Genomic DNA, 20,271 nt, shown 5'->3' with positions numbered 1-20,271 from the left:
TTTATTGAAGGCACTTCAAAATGTCCTTGCAACAGGTCACTGTTTCAGGAGTCCTATCCAGCTTACTGCATGTTTGTTTTTCCAAACAATTGCATGGTTATTGAACATTTTTGTAAATGTATTTGCTTTATGTTGAGTGGTACATTCTAATTTTTATTTCTGCATTCTAGAAAACCAGATATTGATGAAGCTGTGCTTTCAGAACTCCAAAATGAAAGAGAGAAATGGAAAACTCGTTATGAAGAATTGTACAGCAAAGTCAAACCTTTCCAGGTAGGTTAGAAATTAGACTTAAAGAAAATGAAGTGTTCAAAAGTGCATTTTCTGTACTAATTTTATTTATTTATTTTTTTTTAATTTTGAAATTTATGTACTGAGCTGAAATTATTAGTGTAAATGTTTATCCAAACAGAGTAATGTTATCTTGATGTGTTTTTAATCTTTCATTATAGCAACAACTTGATGCATTTGAAGCTGAGAGAAAAGCGTTGCTAAATGAGAATGGGGCTGCACAAGAGGAGATGAATAAACTCAGTGATGCTTATGCAAAGCTGCTAGGACATCAAAATCAAAAGCAGAAAATTAAGCATGTAGTAAAACTTAAAGAGGAAAACCTGCATTTAAAGCAGGTAAGCCTACATCATAACATTTAATAAATGTATTTTGCTTAGGTGTTTTTGATTGATGCCCCAGTTATGCAGCAGATGTGCCAATATGACATAACTTACATATGTATCTTAAGTGTGTCTTTTATGATGAGTATTCATTCTGGGCATACACATTTTCCATTACTGTTTCTGGCTTGTTTCCTCCCACATGCTCTTGACAATCATTGCTAAATGACATTTCTAATAGCCAGTTTCCACCTCACACAGACATACCTTTGCTTGTCTACATCCACTGTCAGACTTCGGTAGACTTGTGTTTCCTACACTTTGATTTTCCACTTTATTCCAAGGTTCGATTCCTGACAGGGGATGCAGCGAGTGTGTACACCTGATGAGCCCAGAATTAGGGTGAAACACGTGTCGCGTACTCTTTGCATTATTTGACAGTAAAACTATTTCAACCATCCTATAATCTGCTTCTCGAAACTGAAAAAGGGCACTGTGGCGAATGTTAACCTACTTGCTGACCAACCACAAGCGTTACCTGGTAGGTAACCACCCATACAATCCGAGTTGTGATTCAGACTACAAATGCGATGGATGGATGGATTCCAGCGTCACTTCCGAATGGATGGAGCGATTTGTCATAAAATTTGATGCACGTTTCTCATTGACCAACTAAAAATACTGTAGGGTGAAATCAACCCTAACCCACTCCCTTCTGGTAATCTTATGGACTTGTATGCACGTTATCAACTAGTTGACACTCTGAATGACAGCCAGAGGGTGAACTCTAGGTAACTGCCAGCATTCTTTGTGTTTGAGCAGCACCGCATGCCTGTTGCTTTTGAAATTACAGTTGGCCGGTTCCGAGCATGAACAGGATAACATACATACAAGACCGCAAGACAAGCACATTAATGAGTTTTCATTGTTTGTTAATTTTTATTTTTAAAGTTGTGGTGGTGTGTTTTTTTGTTTTTTTTTTATGGTTTTTTTCAAAGAAAGTGTTTTTTTATTTACCTCCTGGCCAACACTGGGTATTGTAGCGAGTCATTTCTATACTTGTATCACAAAAAGAAGTAGCACATAATTGTAACTCTTAGTCTTAAGTTCATTTTATGGTTTTCCAAATCCAATTGGAAAAGGTAATGATAGCTGCTGAATGCTTTTCCGGTCTTGAAGCTGTGCTCTATGCTGTCTGTATGATATCTTGTGTACATCTGCCTATATGCTGCTTTGAGATCAGGAAAGCTGGTCATTCCAGTGAGCTGTCCTTTATTTAAATCCTCACTCAAAGGTTGTCCATCTTACTGGTTAAGAGAGCAGAAATACTGTTGCAGCACTACTAACTGGATTATAAATATTTTAAAAGGTTTTTAATTGAAAACTTTTATTCTTGTCGTATAATCTGTATTAAGTGGATTTGACGTGGATTTACAGTATGTATTGTGCCTGCTAAGGAATGATCCGAGATCCCCATGGCATAGATTTTGTTTGATACTGAAATTCTTTTCTTTGAGGCACAAAAAAAAAGTACAACATCCTGCCTGTCCCAAAACATTAACAGAAAATGCTAAATGTATTATTTGTCTACTCTTAAGTCATCTACCTTCTATGTATGAAGACAAAAAACAAGCACAAATACATAAAATCTTAAACCAGGGCACAATTTACAGATAAATACTTTGGGCACTGTAAGCAAATTATAAATATTCAACCTGTGAGATTTTCAGTTTCCACTGATTAATTTAAATATTTTCTGTTAATCTTATTGCTAGCAGTTTTGAAATAGGAAGTCAGGGGTGAAAATTACTGTGTTTTATTTTTTTCTATTTTGCAATTAATATTTTATATTCTATAAAATGTAACATTCTTTAAACAATTTCTATTGTGCCTAGAATTTCTTAGTAACTCTGCTAGTAGCAAACATTAACAGATCTGTGACATTTGATTTTTCAACTGCATTGAGTAGCTTAGCATGGTGACTTACAGCAGCTCAGTTGCTCCAGTCTGTCTTGAGTTCATAGCAGCTTAACATTTCAACAGAGGCAGGTTTTGGTACTTTTTCTATGCAAGTTTTGTGTTTTAATACTGAAAAAAAACTTTCTTTGATTCCCAAAGGAAATAACAAAATTAAGGACTGAACTCTCAAAAGAGAAAAGGTTAAAGGAACAGCAAACCCAAGAGCCAAGACCTAGAAGGTTTGATCCTTCCAAAGCTTTTCGGCATGATAGCAAGGAAAATGTAAGGCCATCAAACCCATTGAAAGAAGGTAAATTTTCATTGTCTTTCTGTCTTTGATAAAATGTTAATTGTTTGAACCAGAGGGCAGCTAACCAGATACATCTAACAATTGCACTAAAAAGAGAATAACATTTCAGTGTAGCATTCTAAAATTGTACTTTACAAGAATTTACATTCATCCAAACATTTAGAATACATGTTTAATATTGATCTGCTTTTCTTGACCAGTATTTTGTATGTGTTTTGTAAACTTTATTTTGAACTAATCTTTCAAAATATGAAACACAAAGCTCCTTTATCAAATGTGTAATTTTAAGAGAGGAGTGATTGGATGTACCTGCAGTGCTACAAACTGAGTTTTGCTTCTATACCCCCATGAGGCACTTCTGCCAAATTATACTTCTGTTGTAAAATAAAACTACTTTCCTCCACTATCTGCCACATCAACTCAGTCCCAATTTGCTTGGATTTTCTTCTCTGTGCCTTGATACAATGCTAGTGGTGTTATTGGTTTCTAATTTAATCCTGTCAAATGTCAGTGGAAGTCTGTCTCATTTATTTTAATTTAGTTTCTTTACTTGTTTCATTAAACTGCTCTTCACTTTTAGTCATGACAAATTGTTGCACTTTTTTTGCGATAAGCTTTTTTTCAAACCTCCAACTTAATGTCTGTCTTTTGCTATGCAAGGTAACTTTAGTCCTTGGGTTTTTTTTTTTTTTCTCTCTGCTGTCTGTTACTCGGCTATATATTTTAACATAAGGGAATACGAGGCCTGTCACAAAGCAGTAAACTTAAATAAACAAACTATAAATAATATTCTGTATAAGCTGCTTCTGCTTAACCTTCTTAGGATGTGAGCGGATGGAGCTGGAATGTGAAGTCAACAGTTTGCCGCATCCCAAGTGGTGGTTTTATTCATCTCCTTTTTATATCAAAAGCTTCTTAACAACCCCCAATCTTTCTTTAAAGTGTGCTTTCGGTCCACTTACTTCTGGCAATGTTATCTAGGGACTTAATGCTGTGTTGTGTTTTACTTCACAGTACTGTTCATTTTCAGTAGCGGATGCTTTCAGAAAGATATGAATCAATATTGCTATTTGTTGCTATGGATTATCTGTTTGCTTTGGAAGTAAGGCTCGCCTCCTTATTTTCATGTGCAGTATCAGTTTGGGCAGCTTTTCAAAGGTTTGGCTTTGTTTTTTCTAAGCCATGGCAACTGCAGGGAAGGGGTGATATTTGGTTGTGTGTGTGGTGTTGTGTTTTTTTTTTAATAATTTAAGAACTTTAGTGTTTTAAAAATGCTGCTTCTGCATATGATAGTTGTTGTGACTGCCTTTGTCAATACAGTACTCTGCTGCCCATATACATTGTATAATCTTGGCATATACCACTGTTTTGCTAGTGTTAACATGTCAAGGGTAAGACGTTCATACAATGTCAAGGATGGCATTGATATTAGATTTACTGTTACTCCAAAATGAATTCTCTTCAGGATAATTTTGTTTAACTTTCCAGAAAATCTACCTATATTTTAAACCATGTGCAGTGTTTATTTTTTTTTTTTTTTTCGTTTAAATAGAAATAATATTTTACTCTTACCACATTTTCCAAGTTGATATACTGCTATGAAGTTATTGAAGATGTTGAATAGAAACATTTTCAAACTGTGGTCATTCTTATATAGTGCTCAAGTGGAATACTGTCCTGCGGAATTATAATAAATAGCACTTAATGTTATATTCAAAATAAACAGACTAGATAGTAAAATGCATTGCATACAGTTTATATGTATAGTTAATGTAACAGAATACAAGCTAGTCATATAAATGTGTAATATACAAATATGCCTAATTGTATTACTCAATCCATCCATCCATCCATCCATTTTCTAACCCGCTGAATCCGAATAGGGTCACGGGGGTCTGCTGGAGCCAATCCCAGCCAACACAGGGCACAAGGCAGGAACCAATCCTGGGCAGGGTGCCAACCCACAGCAGGTATTACTCAATCATTTGAATAAATAGTCTATTTTTAATATTAGTTTTTTTTTTTTTTTAAAACAAGAATGTAGCTCAGCTAGAGAGAGATGAGATGGGGAATGAAAATGTCCTGGCAGATACAAGTCGAGCAGGTAGAAAAGAAAGGTGTTGGAGAAAATAGATGCATAGATCCAAGAGGATGAAAAGAGAACAGAGGTGGCAAGCAAATAAGTGTGCCATACTGCAGATATGTAGTGGTGTTTGCAGTATCAAATGTGAAAAATGCTACTTGATGATTTGGTTTTTTAAGTCATTTTTGAAAGTTGAAACATTCGTCTTGATTCTATCTGATATATAAAAGCAAATGTAATGTACAAAGCAGTTCATCCAGCCCAGTCTGTAAAGTTTTAACTGTTATGAATATTGTTATTAATCACTCTAATATTGTGGTCATTCTTTTTTTATATTTGATTTGTTCAAAAAACACGCACTTAGAAGGCGATTTGCTTGAATGTCATATTAAAACAAGTTTCATTGAAGCAAAGTTAAAAGATTTAAAAAGTGTGTTCAGGTCAAATGCAGTTAATTCCATACAGTACAATTCTTAATTGTTTCTGCAATCATAACCCACACTAAACCACTACCTTCACCCAAAACCGGGGACTGATTAGTAATATGAATAGCCCACTGTGCTATCCACCCTCATTAATTAATATAAAATAGTTTACCAGAGATGGTAGCAGGAGCTCAGCAGATTTATTTTAGAATAATGTTGATATATTCATGCTAAGTTCTCAAGAAGCTCTACACAGTTCTATTCAAATTTTTTCTAGTTTTAGATTATACTGTATATCATTTCTCCGTTAAGTTATGGACAGTGCATTAGGAGGCTTCCAGTTGAACATAATTAGTTGATGTGCTAACAATGCAGTGTAGGAGATAAGTTTATCATTAGATGATCTAAACTTTTCTGAAATAAATCCAACACTGCTTGTGAGAAGGTTTGGAATGATCATAACATGCTATGTTATCTGAGAAGAGAATCTTTCCCCAAAAGGGGTTTAATTTTGAATAGCCCCAAAACACATGACTGAGAATTTACTCAGAATTGGAGTCCAATCCCAGATATATTTTAGATAATTTCAGTCTGAAGAGTGGTGTCTGACGTACCATTTTCAACTGAATTATAGTGTGCTTTACACAAATTGTTGGAGAATAAGTGTTGTGAATTGTCGTATTCTACTCATTGCCTGAAATAATGATTGAGAGGTCTCTTTCCCAGCATTGCTAAATGTACACTGCAATCAACACCATGATAATTGATAGTTTGGACATAATACCCATATTCTTCTCATTAGTGTTTTCGAGTGTGAGTATTGGAGGATTATGGAAGTTCTGCAGATTTTTTTTTTTTTGCACAGATTAACCCCAATGTTTCCACTTATAAGTTATAATGTTGCATATATTATACAGAATGGATCAAAAGGTGCAAACCTGTTATCAAACTAAGATCTCTTAAGGTTGAAAATATCAACTGTCTTCCAGTGCTTCAATACTGTGTAATGGAGGGAGGGCTCAGGCAGCAGAGCCTTTTACTTAAAAAGTATTTTCTATGTATGTTACATATTTGAATGAAGAAAACACAATCTGATTACCAGTAAATTGTCAATATTTATTATTGACTGCAGCATAGAGAAGAGTATACAGAGTAGACTTGTGTGTTTTTTGACTGAGTGAGTGTGATGACTGAGGCAGTGGTCTTGAACAACTTCAGAATACTTCATAAGGGATCTTGATTCTCCATAACAAGTAGGATTGTACATAATGAACCTACTTGGTCAAATTATATTTACGTGTAAGGTAAAAAAAAGTGTTTCAATCTGTTTATTGTACTGTATATCGATTCATTATCTTTTTTAAAGAAACTTTAAATGTTTAAAACCTTTTTTGGGGTTTTTGTTATGTATTTGTATATTAATCATTTGTTCTGATTTTTGTGAGCTTTCATCTTACTATATTTATGACATTATTTACTATGAATTCAAAAGAAAACATAAGAGATGATTTTGCATTAAATGCTGCAATTCAAATTGTGTCTTTTATATTTCAGGAAACCGGATTGTATGCTGAGCCTTCTGGATCTGTCCTGGTGTTTTGAGATAGATGTATATAAATAAAAAATGATGGACTTGATATTATCAGAAGAGCATTGACTGTATGAGCAGAAAATCCATATATAAGTGAACAACTTTTTCTGTTTTACTTTATTAATACATATGGTTCAAAGACATGTTTTTTTTTTAATTTTTGTTTCTAATTTTGTGCTATTTTGAAAAATACATTTTTAATATTTTTAAAACAAAGTACATTTTGCATAGTAATGCAAAGTCCTGTTTTTTCCATACTGTAGCTGCTAATGTATGATAACCGCCTCTTCATCTTTTTTTATTATAATATTCAATAAATTTTACAATTTATATTTATACTGTATGAAACTAAAACAGCTCTTTATTTAGAGCAGCCACTTGTTTTCCAGTTGGTGTGGATCTGTGAAAGACCCCGTCCTGGTTTGGTTCCTCCCTGGCTCCCAGTGTTGCTGGTTTAGGTCCCAACCTAACCACTGTTCCAAACTGGATTAAGCAAACTTAAAAAAAATATATATATATTTCTGCATTCATTTAATTCTTGATTTTTCACATTATTGTACAATATAAAAATGTGTAGGTTGATGTATATATGTTAATGCTGTCTACGTATGGAATTTAATGAGACCCTTTTTCAGATTTCCTTATCCTCCTCTAACTTCTCGAAGAATCTCATGCTGTGTTATGCAGTGAAAAAGGTTTTCTAGGAGGCAGAGTAGTCAAAATTCAGTTAGGCACAATGAAAGGCCTCAGCTTGACATCTCATTTTAGGAACTGGAAGTTTATCACAAGTGGAGAAAAAACAAGACAGTATAACTCTGGAACAAACTGCCAAGACCCAAAGTTGAAATCCGAAACCGTGACAACCTTTTTGGAAAATCTAGATGAGCCTGGAACAGTTTGAGTAGCTAAGCAAACTGATTTGACAGACTGAATGGTCTGCTCTCATTTGACATATCCTCTATTGTGTTATGTTTGTAAGGCAAGTGTATTATATACTGAGGTACGGTTTTCAAATCTTAATTTCACTATCTTTAAAATGTTAGACATGTGTCTTGGATTGATTGTCAAACTTTAATTTGGCCTCATGAGAGGGTTTTTGGGCTCTGAAAAGAACTGTTTTCTTGGCCAGGGTATATCCCTGTTTTGTGCCCAATGTCTGCAGGATAGATTTCAGTTCAGCCCCAGTGACTTGATTTGGATTCAACAAGTTTTGTTTCCTTTCATGCTTGTTTGGCACTACAGAAAATACTAGATTGTGGGGTTGAGCTTGCATGAGATGTTTCATTTGTGACTCCCATACTGTAAAGTAGCTTAACTGGGAATTGGGTTGCACCTGAGCCGTTTCAGTGGTGAATGGCCTTGGGTAATGTTTAGGGGTATGTGAGTATCGGGAGCTGCAGATAGACAATAAAGAGGGAGACCTGCAGAAGCATGCTCTCTCTTGCCATGAAGATAAGACATAACATCCCAAAATCTCTCACCATTCCTTCATGAAGCGATGTCAACTCTGTGTCAGTAACCATATTGAGACTTGCAGATAATGAGCTGACCAGAAGGAATCAAATGTAGCTACAAGTTGTGTTGGTTTGTGACCGGCACTCGCTGTGATAATACATTGTTAATTTAAAGAGGAACTCTCTCCTGTTTGTTCTATTTCTCTGTCTAGCTGCCAGAGCGCATAAAAGACAGTAACATATGAAGGCCAAAAATATGGGATGGAAAATAGGGTCAACCAAGAAAACTCTGACACACAACATGTGAAATTGATTCTTTGGATTTTACAGATTATTTAGGAACTTTTTTTCAATTTATCATAGACTACTTATAACACTAACTAATTTAAAAAAAAAAAAAACTGAACAGAACCTGCGTCATTGTGTGCGTGTGTAGCAAGAGCCCTTTTAAAATTGTGGATCCTTGATATTTCACAAATCTTTATCTATTCATGGTTATTTATGGAACCTGGAGATTAATCCCCTTGGGATTAATAAAGTATCTGTCTGTTTGGGATCTAATCAAAAAATAAGTTATTTCTAGAACCTTCTAGTTCTTTTGGTAACCATCCCTGTGGCATCCCTCTGAAGAACCACTTTGGCACCTTTATTTTTAGGGCTGTGGACTGAGTCTTTGTTTTTGTGAGATTGGTTGGTCAGCCTGACCAGTTTCTGTATAGATCTGATGGCACTACACTGCCTGTCAAATGAGATTGCTGTAAGGATTCTAATGCATATCGAGAGAAGTGGAAGTACACAAGGATCTTAGATCTGTGTGGCTACACTTTGCTGTGTTGACATCAAATTTTTCCTTGGCTGGTGAGGGTAATGCCTTAACGAGGTTCAATGCCATTCACAAAGCCCATTTCTGATGTTTACCATTGCTGAGGTTGTTGCTGGTTATTTCTGGAAATGTGGCCTGTGCCAATGACTGATAAATACTTCTCTGGTCATGGTGAGCGTACTGGTGCTAGATGATGGATGCTACACATATGGGGTGATTGGAGCGACTTCCCACTCACTATAAAAAGGGTTTTGTATGGTGAGAACAGCTGTATAAAAATAGATTATTTTTACCTAACGACTGAGACCAACTACACTCGAAGTGCCTATGATATAATCAACCAGGTTTTTTATTTTTTCTCCCCCGAGAGTTATAGTGGTGGGCTATGTATGCAGGAGCACTGACAAACAATACATGTTCATCTGCAAGTACAATGCATAGAAAGTGGCGACGTAAAATAAGAAACACGCATGTTTTAAACCGCACAAACAATAAAAGCTCATCCATCTGATGCCTGGTGCTTTTACATACCATATCAGAATGGAGAAAAGAACACTTGGGACAGCGCTGATCCATCAGGCAACACATTATTGGTTGTTGTAAAAAGGGGCAAGCACAACTGTACGGGATGATCAGCGCTCGTAAATGTGACATCGTTCAGCGACTGCGATCGCTACTTCTAATAGTACTTAACGCCAAAATGTCACAGAAGGTGGCATCGGCTTAAGGGGTGCCCTTGAATGAATGGGGAAACGAGTAATTTGCCAAATAAGTCGTATGTGAATTGGACTTAAATCGGCGCAGTGTCTGTGGCCGTGAATGCGCCTTGCAACAGTGTCTTCTTTGTTCCCATTAGCACTTGGACAGCCATCAGTGCACCGTGACGTTATAATAAACGAATGAATACGTCATTATCATATTGGTCACCTTTTTTTTTGTTTCTTTTCGAAGGGTTATTATCTAAGGGTCCATGCCTTATCCCAGTAGCATTGAGCAGAATGTATGAAGTGGCTCCAGCCTTTGCGTCAGTATAAAGCGAATTTCCGATTTGTTATTCTCTTTGCTACTAATGACTTTATTATAACTGGTGAGAAAAAATAAACTTTACACAAACTTTATGCATACGATTTTTTTCTTTTTTGTTGGTTTAATTAGATCTTGTATCTCTGCTAAATTCTTATTTGCTGATTTGTTAGATTTGAAAACCTTTAATTCGTTTTAGCAGTATTTAGTTCGGCAGTGGTAATTGCTCTATGTTGCCGGGGTAACAAAATAAGCGGGTGTGTTCTTGCGCGTATTTAGCTGAAAATACGGTACTGTGTTATCTGTTGGCCTTTTTGCACGCATTTACCTGAAATACGGTATTACATTATCCGTTGGCCGCCTGAGCCAATAGGGTGCCACTACATGGTTTGTGTCCCTTTAAGAGTCGTGGATTTCTGTAGCCAATAGGCAAACGGACCCGGCGTTAAGATCATCCGGCAGCTCCAGTTTATATCCCTCCGAGTAGAAATGCCAGAAGTTCAAGAATTGTTAATCAAGGTACAACTTTATTAATAATTATAAACATAATGTATGCGGGTAGAAAAAAAATCATTTTGTTTAAGAGATGAAGCGACCTTGCCCGATGTAAATTGGAGCTGCTCTAGCTGGAATATCAACAAACCGAAGAACCGCATATACAGTGTGTTTAATTGTTCTATACGGGTTATCGCATATCCTTTCTATTCTGCAGGCGCTAAACTAGCTATGTCCACGATCGATTACAGCGTTTGGCTATCCTCGAATGTACAACTCGCTCTTCTTTATAAGCGGAAGCAGGTGGCAGATGACTTCATTAACTGTTTTCAGATATTTGTGCGTTATTATGAATAGAACTTAGCGATGCTTTGAAACGCGAAGAGGGCAGAGGTTCGATCCGTACTTTTTTCCCCACTTCGAATTGGCCCATCAGTGAGCCACCCGGTAAGTACCCGTTCTTTGTGAGTAATTATTTCTACATCGAGTTGTTGCAATACTTTCAATGAATTGTTCTTGTTTTAGTACCGCCCAATTTATGACCAGCCAATCGGCAGTGTTCGTTTGGTCGGAACTCCTTGTTAGGAGTGAATGATAACCATAGTCTCTCAACTCGTTTGTAGACATTAGTGTATGAATGTGCTCAACAAAATAGATCGGCGGGTCAAACTACAGAAGTAAAAACGATGACAACTGTCATTATGCACGTTGACCGGCAGTTGACAAGGTAGTTGTTATTCTTAATCTGAGTTTAATGATCTTTTATAGCATATCCGTTTAAAACGGCAGAGCTCGACGGAGCGTCAGGACCTCTCCGGGCACAGCTATATACGATTCGGGGCACATGAAAATTCGTGAAACCGCATACATCACAAGTGAATTGGACCCGATCCACCTAGCTGCTTCCTCCAGGAACGTGCGTGCAGGATTCGAATGCCACCCGGGGTAGTTTCTCGCACATTGTCCCCGCGTTCTTTCCCCTCAGATGTTAATTCGTGACCCGAAATGAGTGAGCCGGGTTGATTTTATGGTGGAAAATAGATTACAGCAGGACATCACCAAAAGTGGTATTCGATCATGTTCTAAAGGCTAATTAAGGTTGATTCAATCACAGCTCAAAAGCTGCTGAAAGTTTACTCCCTCTCAATTTTGACGAGTGAAAGTGACAGTTCTAAATTCAAGGCGTGTTTCGCGTTGCGTTTGGAATAATAGGGCGGACACATTTTAAATACTGCGCTTGTCTGCGTGGGTTTCCTCCCACAGTCCAAAGACGTGCAGGTTAGGTGCATTGGCGATCCTCAGTTGGCCCTAGTGTGTGTTGTTTCCTGCCTTGCGCCCTGTGTTGGCTGTGATTGGCTCCAGCAGACCCCGTGACCCTGTAGTTAGGATATAGCGGGTTGGATAATGGATGGATGGATTTAATCCCATAGTTTGCTCTCATTCTGCCACAGCAGACATTTCCAAAACTGTGGATGGTCTGTTTATTCTAAGAACACAGTCAAAATGTTTTGGTGACCTTAGCAGATTAACCTTACTGAGACCGCGACCTTTCTTTATTTTCAGATAGTATGGTATATAGTATAGCATATATTCCTGCTTTGCGCCCTGTGCTCGCTGGGATTGGCTCCAGCAGACCCAAAGTGTGACCCTGTGTTAGGATATAGCCGGTTGGACAATGACTGACTGACATTTTAAATAAATAACCAACAAAAACGTTTTTCAAATATTAACGCACACTTTTTTCATGCACATTTGCTTTATTTATTTTCACGTTACTGTACTTTTATTTATTTGTGTATTTATATGTTTTTAATTTTGTCTGAAATATTCTTCCGTGGCACAGTGGGTAGCTCTGCTGCCGCGCAGTTAGGAGACCCGGGTTTGCTTCCCTGGTCCTCCCTGTGTGGAGTTTGCATGTTCTCCCGTGTCCGGTGGGTTTCCTCCGGGTGCTCCAGTTTCCTCCCACAGTCCAAAGACCTGCAGGTTAGGTGCATTGGCGATTCTAAATTGCCCCTAGTGTGTGTGTGTGTACCCTGCGTGCCCGGGGTTTGTTTCTTGCCTTGCACCCTGTGATGGCATGGATTGGCTCCAGCAGACCCCCATGACCCTGTCGTTAGGATATAGCGGGTTGGATAATGGATGTATGGGTGGATATTCTTCTGTACTCTTGGACTTGCTGTTTTGATTTTTTTGCAAGTTTATTTAAAAATCATAAACTGAAATCCCTCATTCATTGAAGTGTTCAGACCATTCATTCAGCACTGTATAAGAAGCTCCTTTGGAAGAAATCACAGCTGTGAGTCTTCTTGGCCCTAGTCTCTACAAGCTTTGCATACCTGGAATTGGGTAGTTTTTTTTTTTTTCTGGGAGCTCCTCTCAAGCCCCATTAGACTGAATGTGAAGTGTCTGTAAAAGCCATTAAGTTAGTACTGTGTAGAAGTTCCATTGGAAGGAATTCCATCTTGAATCTTTGTGATATGTCTCTACAAGCTTTGCACACTTGGACAGCTTATCTCATTTTTCCTGGCAGATCCTCTGAAGCCCCGTTAGAGTGAATGTGATGCATTCTGCAAACTGCCACCGCATATGTGCCCGGGGGGGTAAGGGGGCTTTGGTTGGGTCACTTGTTACCTTTCCTACCTGTCTTCAGACTATAGTCGGGATAGTGCAGGGGAGCTTCTCTTTCAGTGGGTGTAAAGCTCCAGGGTAAAAACCTGTTCCTAAGTTCCTTTGTCCTCGTTTACAGTAAGGAATGATGCACAAGGCTTGAATGCTCCTAAAACCTTTATTATTAACTTACAAGATGTGTAATCTAACAGGCATCCAAATCAGCCAATGACTGACTAATCTATACTGAACTCTCCACCCCTCAAATACTGACACCTCCGCCCACTTTTCCACGTTCAGAAGGATCTGGAAGTCGGGCTGAGCTGAGTGTCTTCTTGGTAAGTCTCTATAAGCTTTGCCCACCTGAACTTGGGCAATTTATCTCATTCTTCCTGCCAGCTCCTCTCATGCCCCGTTAGACCCTCCGCATGTGTACTGCTTGGGGGGCTTTGGCTGAGCCACTTGTTACCTTTCCTGCCTGTCTCCATATTGTAGTTGGGGTTGTGCAGGGGAGCGTCTCCTTTAGTGTGACCAGTGGGTGTGAAGCTTCGGGGCCATAGCATCGTGCTCTGGGGTTAAACCCTGTTCTTGAGTTCCTTTGTCCTCGTTTACAGCGGGGAATGACGCACAAGGCTTGAATGCTCCAAAAACCTTTATTCTTAACTTGCAAGGCGCTTCTTTCAGCTCAACAGAGAACATAACTGACATCCAAATCAGCCAATGACTGACTAATGTATACTGAACTCTCCACCCCTCAAATACTGATAACTCCGCCCACTTCCCCACACTCAGAATGATCTGGATGTCAGGCTGCTTGCTGTTTTCCACTCCCATCCCAACACACTCAAGGACACTCCAGCATTGTCTTGGGTTTACGCTTCAGGTCCTTGTCTTGTTGACCGGTGATCCGTCACCCCACTCTGAGGTGGTGTGCACTCAGGAGCAGGTTTTCCTCAAGGACCTGTCTGGATTTGGCTTTACTTATCCTTCCCTCAAGTCTGACCCATCTCTGTCTCTCTCTCTCTCTCTTTACCTTGCAACCCCATGGCATGATGCTGCCAACACCAGGCTTCACTGTAGAGATGATAATAAGCAGGTCCGTGATCTTCACCAGACATTGGCTATTTCTTCTCCAACGAGTTCAATTTTTGTCTCATCGGACACGAGAATCTTCTTCCTCCTGCTCTCAGAGTCCTTGAAATGCTGTTTGGCAAATTCCAAATGGGCTGTCATACACCATGCGCCTGATTGATGGAGTGAGTGCTTCTGAGGTGGCCATCTTTTCAACAGCTTCTCCCATCTCAGCAGGTAACTTCTGAAGTTCTGTTGAAGTAGCCATTGGGCTTCTTGCTCACCTCCCTAACCAAGGCTCTTCCTGCCCAGTTACTCAGTTTGACCAGACTCTAAGAAGAATCCTGGTGGTTCTGAACATCTTCAATTTCAAAGTTATGGTGGTCAATGTGCTCCTGGAAACACTCCCAAGTTTTAGAATTAGCTTCATCCCCTTTGCCTTGATATGCACCACACCACAGTTTGATCATGGAGGTCTGCACAGAGTTCCTTGGACTTCCTGGCTTGGTTTTGGTCACCCCGTATAATCTTTTCCCTCATGTTCTCTGAGTAGTTTAAATTATCATGCCTTTTAATTCAAAAGTGGCTTCTATTTAACCCACTGTGTCATGAACGCCTGTTTAGATGGAGTGCTGCTGAAATGGTTGGCCTTTCAGACGGGTTCTCCCATCTCAACAGAGGACTTCTGAAGTTGTTTTAGACTGAATATTGGGTTCTCGCTCACCTCCCTGACCAATGTCCTTCTTGTCCTGGTGCTACATTTGGCTGGATATCAAACTATTAAGAATAGTCCTAGTGGTTCCAATCTTCTTCCATTTCACATTTATGGAGGTCACTGTGCTCCAGAGAACACTTGAGGCTTTAGAAATGGTTTGCCCTACCAGGTCCTGATCTGTGTCTCCCCACAATTTGATCACGGTGGTCTACAGAGAGTTCCTTGGGTTGTAGTCCTGCCATGGGGTGTGATTTGTAGGACCTTCTATACACAGGGGCACGTGTGCCGTTCTAAATAATGTCCAATCGCTTCAGTTTTCTACAGGTGGACTCCAACCAAGTTCTAGAAACATCTCAAGGAGAATGAAAGCAAGCAGGAGGCACCTGAGCACAGTTTGGAGGGCCACAGCAAAAGGGTCTGAATGATTCGATAAACGAGAGATTTCAGTTTTTAATTAATTTTGCAGGCTGAAAACGTGTTCACTTTGTCATGATGGGTTATTTAAGTGTAGATTGATGGGCAAAAATGGCAAACGTACCCATTGAAAATTGAATCTACAACACAGTAAAGTGTACAAAAAGTGAAGGGGTCTCCGTACTTTTAGTGGCCCCTCCAATGAACTGGCACCGCGTCTTGGGCTGCTTTCTGCCTTGTGCCCTGTGCTGCCAGGTTAGCCTCTGGCCATACTGGAACTGGGTGAAGCCGCTCTGAGATTGTTGGGCTCTGCTTGTATTTTTTTTTTTTGCCGATGCCATAACGCAAGTAAATGCAATTGAGAGAAAGAATAATCGTTAATGGCAAAAATTCACCCATCCTTTAGTTTAATAATCTGCTTAACCAAAATCCTGTTGGATGGGCATCAGTACATCTCTAGACCCTACCACAGTGCTTCAGTACGTAGCATTGCCCGAGAAGGGGCTCCCGTAGAATATACACACCTTAATCCATCCATTTGTTTTCCAAAGGAGTGAAAATGCATGTGGGCATTGGAGTATGCCCAGTGCCAGGCTGGTGTCCTGTGAAGGTTGTCCACACTCATCCATTTTGTTGTACCTTAGCATCCAAGGAGGGGTCGTAGAGAAGCAAACATCAGGCACTGGTCCATCACAGGGTGAATATACACACACAAATAAATTAGGGGGGAGTCAATGCAGGATCACCAGACCACCCAATCGGCATGTCTTTGGACTGTGGGAAGAAATCCCCATGTACAAGTGAAGAACTTGAGCCCAATTTTCTTTGTTGTGAGGCAGCATTACTACCACTGTGCCACCCACACAACAACCCAGTGAGCAGAATGACCTAGGGATAACATGTCGTGAATAAGACTCGTCCTTTGTCACACACGCCAAACTTGATAACTTGATACTCAAAGCGTATCTCGTCATAGATGGCAAAAACCAATTCGTAACCATTACCTGAGTAGACCTCCACAGTCTGTCTGCATGCATCCTAATGACGTAAATAGAGCTGGGGTGCAATTATTACTAATAATACAGAGATGGTAGATACTTGAGACTTTTTACTGTGGACTCCCGTTTTAAAAGGTGAAACTGCAAGTAGTTTAGATAAGATGCGCGCCGTGATAAGGCGCTATAGGACATTAAACGCTCGTATCTCAGATAAACCGTTTGTTTTTAAAATCCTTCCAGATTCCATTAGTTTAGCCCGCACACATGCGCAGAATTCCTAATTGCGACCCATATATGGTAAACACTTCAAAAAGATTAATGACACAAATTACCATTTTCTATAATGCATGGGACGCCACATTTGTTAAACCTTTTGGAGTTTTTTTCTTGAAAGGTGCTGTATGTCCCGCATTTGCTAAAGTCAGTTTGAGTGAGGGTGTGTGTGTAATAATCACCTTAAACGCGTAGCCGTGTGGAAGGCAGGATTAAGCCGCCGTCAACAGTCTTTTTAAAGTATTTCTTGAAGGGCGTATATATCCTGCATTTGCTAAAGTCCTTTATTTGTTTAGTGTAATAATCGCCTTAAATGGGACAGCATTTTAGAGGGCTGAATTAAACTGCTTTCAGCGTTCTTTCTGACGTATTCCTTGTAGAGAAAAGCCAAGCAAAATGACACCTTTTATTGGCTAACTAAAAAGATTACAATATGCAAGCTTTCGAGGCAACTCGGGCCCCTTCTTCAGGCAAGATGTGATTAGCCAATAAAAGGTGTCATTTTGCTTGGCTTTTCTCTACATTCATAATAGCTAACACGGTACAACACCCTTGTACTACTGACGTATTCCTTGAAAGGCACTATATATTCCACATTTCCTACAGTCCAAGTTCTTTCTTTCTAAATATTCCTTTAAATGTTGCAGTAGTGTGTAGGACTGGATTAAACTGCCTTCAGCGATATTTTTAAAGTATTCATTGAAAGGCACTATATACGCCACATTTTCTAAAAGTCCTTTTTTTTAATTATAATAATCACCTTAAATGTGCAGCAGTGCCTAAAACTGAATTAAATTGTAAATTTAAAGTATTCATCTTGAAAGTATTCCTTGAAAGGCGCTATATATCCCGCATTTGCTAAAGTCCTTTATTTATTTGTTTGTTTGTTGTAATAATCGCCTTAAATGCGCAACATTGTAGAGGGCTGAATTAAACTGCCTTCAACGTTCTTTCTGACGTATTCCTTGAAAGGCACTATATAATTTCCTAAAGTCCTAGTTCTTTCTTTCTTTCTTAAGAGTTATAATCCCTTTTAAATGTTACATTAGTGTGTAGGACTTGATTAAACTGCCTTCAACGTTTTTTTTCTGAAGTAATCATTGAAAGGCGCTATATATGCCGTATTTTCTAAAAGTCCAAAGCTTTTTTCTTATTATTATAATAACCACCTTAGATGTGCAGCAGTGCGTAAAACTGAATTAAATTTACTTCAGCGTTCCTTTTGAAAGTATTCTTTGAAAGGCGCTATATACGACTTTTGCTAAAAGTTTTTTTTTTAATTATAATAATCTTTTGATATGATAGGCTGTGTTAAACTGCCTTTTTTTCATGTATTCCATGAAGGGCGCTATATAAAAGTAACAGTTCCTTAAAGATACAGTTTTAACGAGGCATAGTTGTGTATTTTTTAAAATCGTTCCAGGTTTCAGCAGTTTAGCGTGCAGCACTCGGGTTCAAAACTCCTAATTGCGACTCCTACGTAGTAAAAAGTAACAAAAGATTGCGCAGATTGATGACACCAATTACCATTTTCTATTATGATGCAGAGGATGCCACATTTGGTAAATCTTTTAAAGTTTTTATTGAAAGGTGCTATATATACCGCATTTGCTAAAGTCTGTTTTTGGTTGTGTGTGTAATAATCACCTTAAATGAGTAGCAGTGTGGAAGGCATGATTAAATCGCTGTCAACGTTCTTTTTAAAGTATTCTTTGAAAGGCGCTATATACAGAGGCGGCCTTAGGGGTGGGCGGGGCGAGAGGGCTGACCAACCCCACGTGGGGCCGGTTACATCAAACGCTGTTGCCCGTACGTGTGGACTGTATAATCTTGCGCGCGAGTTTAATAAAAATAATGTTAACATACATCGGATTTTCTCATTACAGTATTCACCTAATTTTTTGCAATATAACACGCGGACTTTATCAAAATATAACTGGACCTCAAAAGCGGGGCCCCCTTAGACGCGGAGCCCTGGACGGTCGCCCCACCTGCCAGCCCCAAACACCGCTCTTGGCTAGATATTCCGCAAGGTCCGTTGGTAAGGTCAGTTTTTATGTGTAATAATTATCTTAAATGTGCAGCATTTGTAGAGCGATGCATCGGCTAAATTGGCTTCAATGTTATTTTAGACGTATTTTTTGAAAGGCGGTATATATCCCACATTTGCTAAAGTCCAAGTTCTTTCTTTCTTTCTTTTTTGTCATAATACATTTTAAATATTGCAGTAGTGTGTAGGACTAGTTTAAACTGCCTTTCTGGAGTTTTTCTTGAAAGGCGCTGTATATATATCGTATTTGCTAATGTCCATTTTTTGTGTGTGTGTGTAATAACTCACATTAAATGCGTAGCCGTGTGGATGGCAGGATTAAATCGCCGTCAGCGTTCTTTTTGAAGTATTTCTTGAAATGCGCCATATATCCCACATCTGCTAAAATCCATTTTTTTTTTTTAAATTATAATGATCACCTTAAATGCGCAGCAGTGAGTAAACTTGAATCAAATTGCCTTGAAAGTATTCATTGAAAGGCGCTATATGCATCACCTTTGCTAAATTTCAAGTTTTTTTTTTTATTATAATAATCACTTGAAATACATAGCAGTGTCGAATGCTGGTTTAAACTGCCTTCTTTTTCAGGTATTCCTTGAAAGACGCTGTATAAAAGTAACGATTCCTTAAATGATATATAACTATGCCTCATTACATCTTTTGTTTTAAAATCATTCCAGGATCCACCAGTTTAGCATCCACTGAGGTTCAAAATGTATAATTGCGACTCCTACGTAGTAAAAACTTCCAAAATGCAGTGTAAAATGAGTACTTGCATTTTACCTGAGAACTTGTCACATCGGTCTGACCCCGCACACAGTGAAGAGTGCTATACGAAAATAAACTGAGATGAATTGAAAAGGTTACAGAAACTGATTAACATACAGATGGTCCTTATCGATCCGACGCCTGGGACGCCTCATTTTCTAATAAAAAACGCTTTTACAAGTGTTAAAATAATCTTAAAGACTTGGCGATGTGTTGCGCCCACCTATAGCTGAACTTTTGATCGGTCTGTCTGACTTCTTTAGTGCATTACGGCTTTAGCTTGCTACCCGCACAGGGGCGTTGCCTTATGCAAATATAGACGTTATCTTAAATATGGACAATGTCGTATGCAAATTGGAATGAAAATCCGCTTATGAAATCTTTTCTTATCCTACAAAACGTAGAAATCTGTCAGAAACGTTTATTATAAACTCGCGACAACGGATAAAAGCTGCTCATTAGGGTGTGACACCGTCCATTCTTACCATTCTCTCACAGCGCTGGGACTTATAATTAAAGAAAAAAAAGTTGTACTTCGTGTGGAGGCGGTGCTTGTTCTTGGCGGGCCAATGAGCGCTCGGCGTCGAGGGATCGTCGT

At 38.8% G+C, this 20,271-nt stretch overlaps 1 protein-coding gene across 1 annotated transcript in view; it reads left to right on the top strand.

Annotated features, from left to right (window-relative positions):
- The window catches only part of hmmr (hyaluronan-mediated motility receptor (RHAMM)), a 38,601-nt gene extending 31,283 nt beyond the window's left edge, over positions 1–7,318 (top strand). Inside the window, exons 19-22 of the mRNA XM_039775774.1 lie at positions 171–273; positions 453–629; positions 2,733–2,883; positions 6,946–7,318. Of these exons, the coding sequence (XP_039631708.1) occupies positions 171–273; positions 453–629; positions 2,733–2,883; positions 6,946–6,965 (451 nt within the window). The 3' untranslated portion in view covers positions 6,966–7,318. The remainder of the gene's footprint in view (positions 1–170; positions 274–452; positions 630–2,732; positions 2,884–6,945) is intronic.
- Positions 7,319–20,271: the final 12,953 nt, after the last annotated feature.

Source organism: Polypterus senegalus, chromosome 13 (assembly GCF_016835505.1).
Source record: "Polypterus senegalus isolate Bchr_013 chromosome 13, ASM1683550v1, whole genome shotgun sequence".
In the NCBI taxonomy this organism is placed as follows: domain Eukaryota; kingdom Metazoa; phylum Chordata; class Cladistia; order Polypteriformes; family Polypteridae; genus Polypterus; species Polypterus senegalus.
Note: the sequence above shows the minus strand (reverse complement) of the source record. Positions and strands in the feature narration are given on the sequence as shown.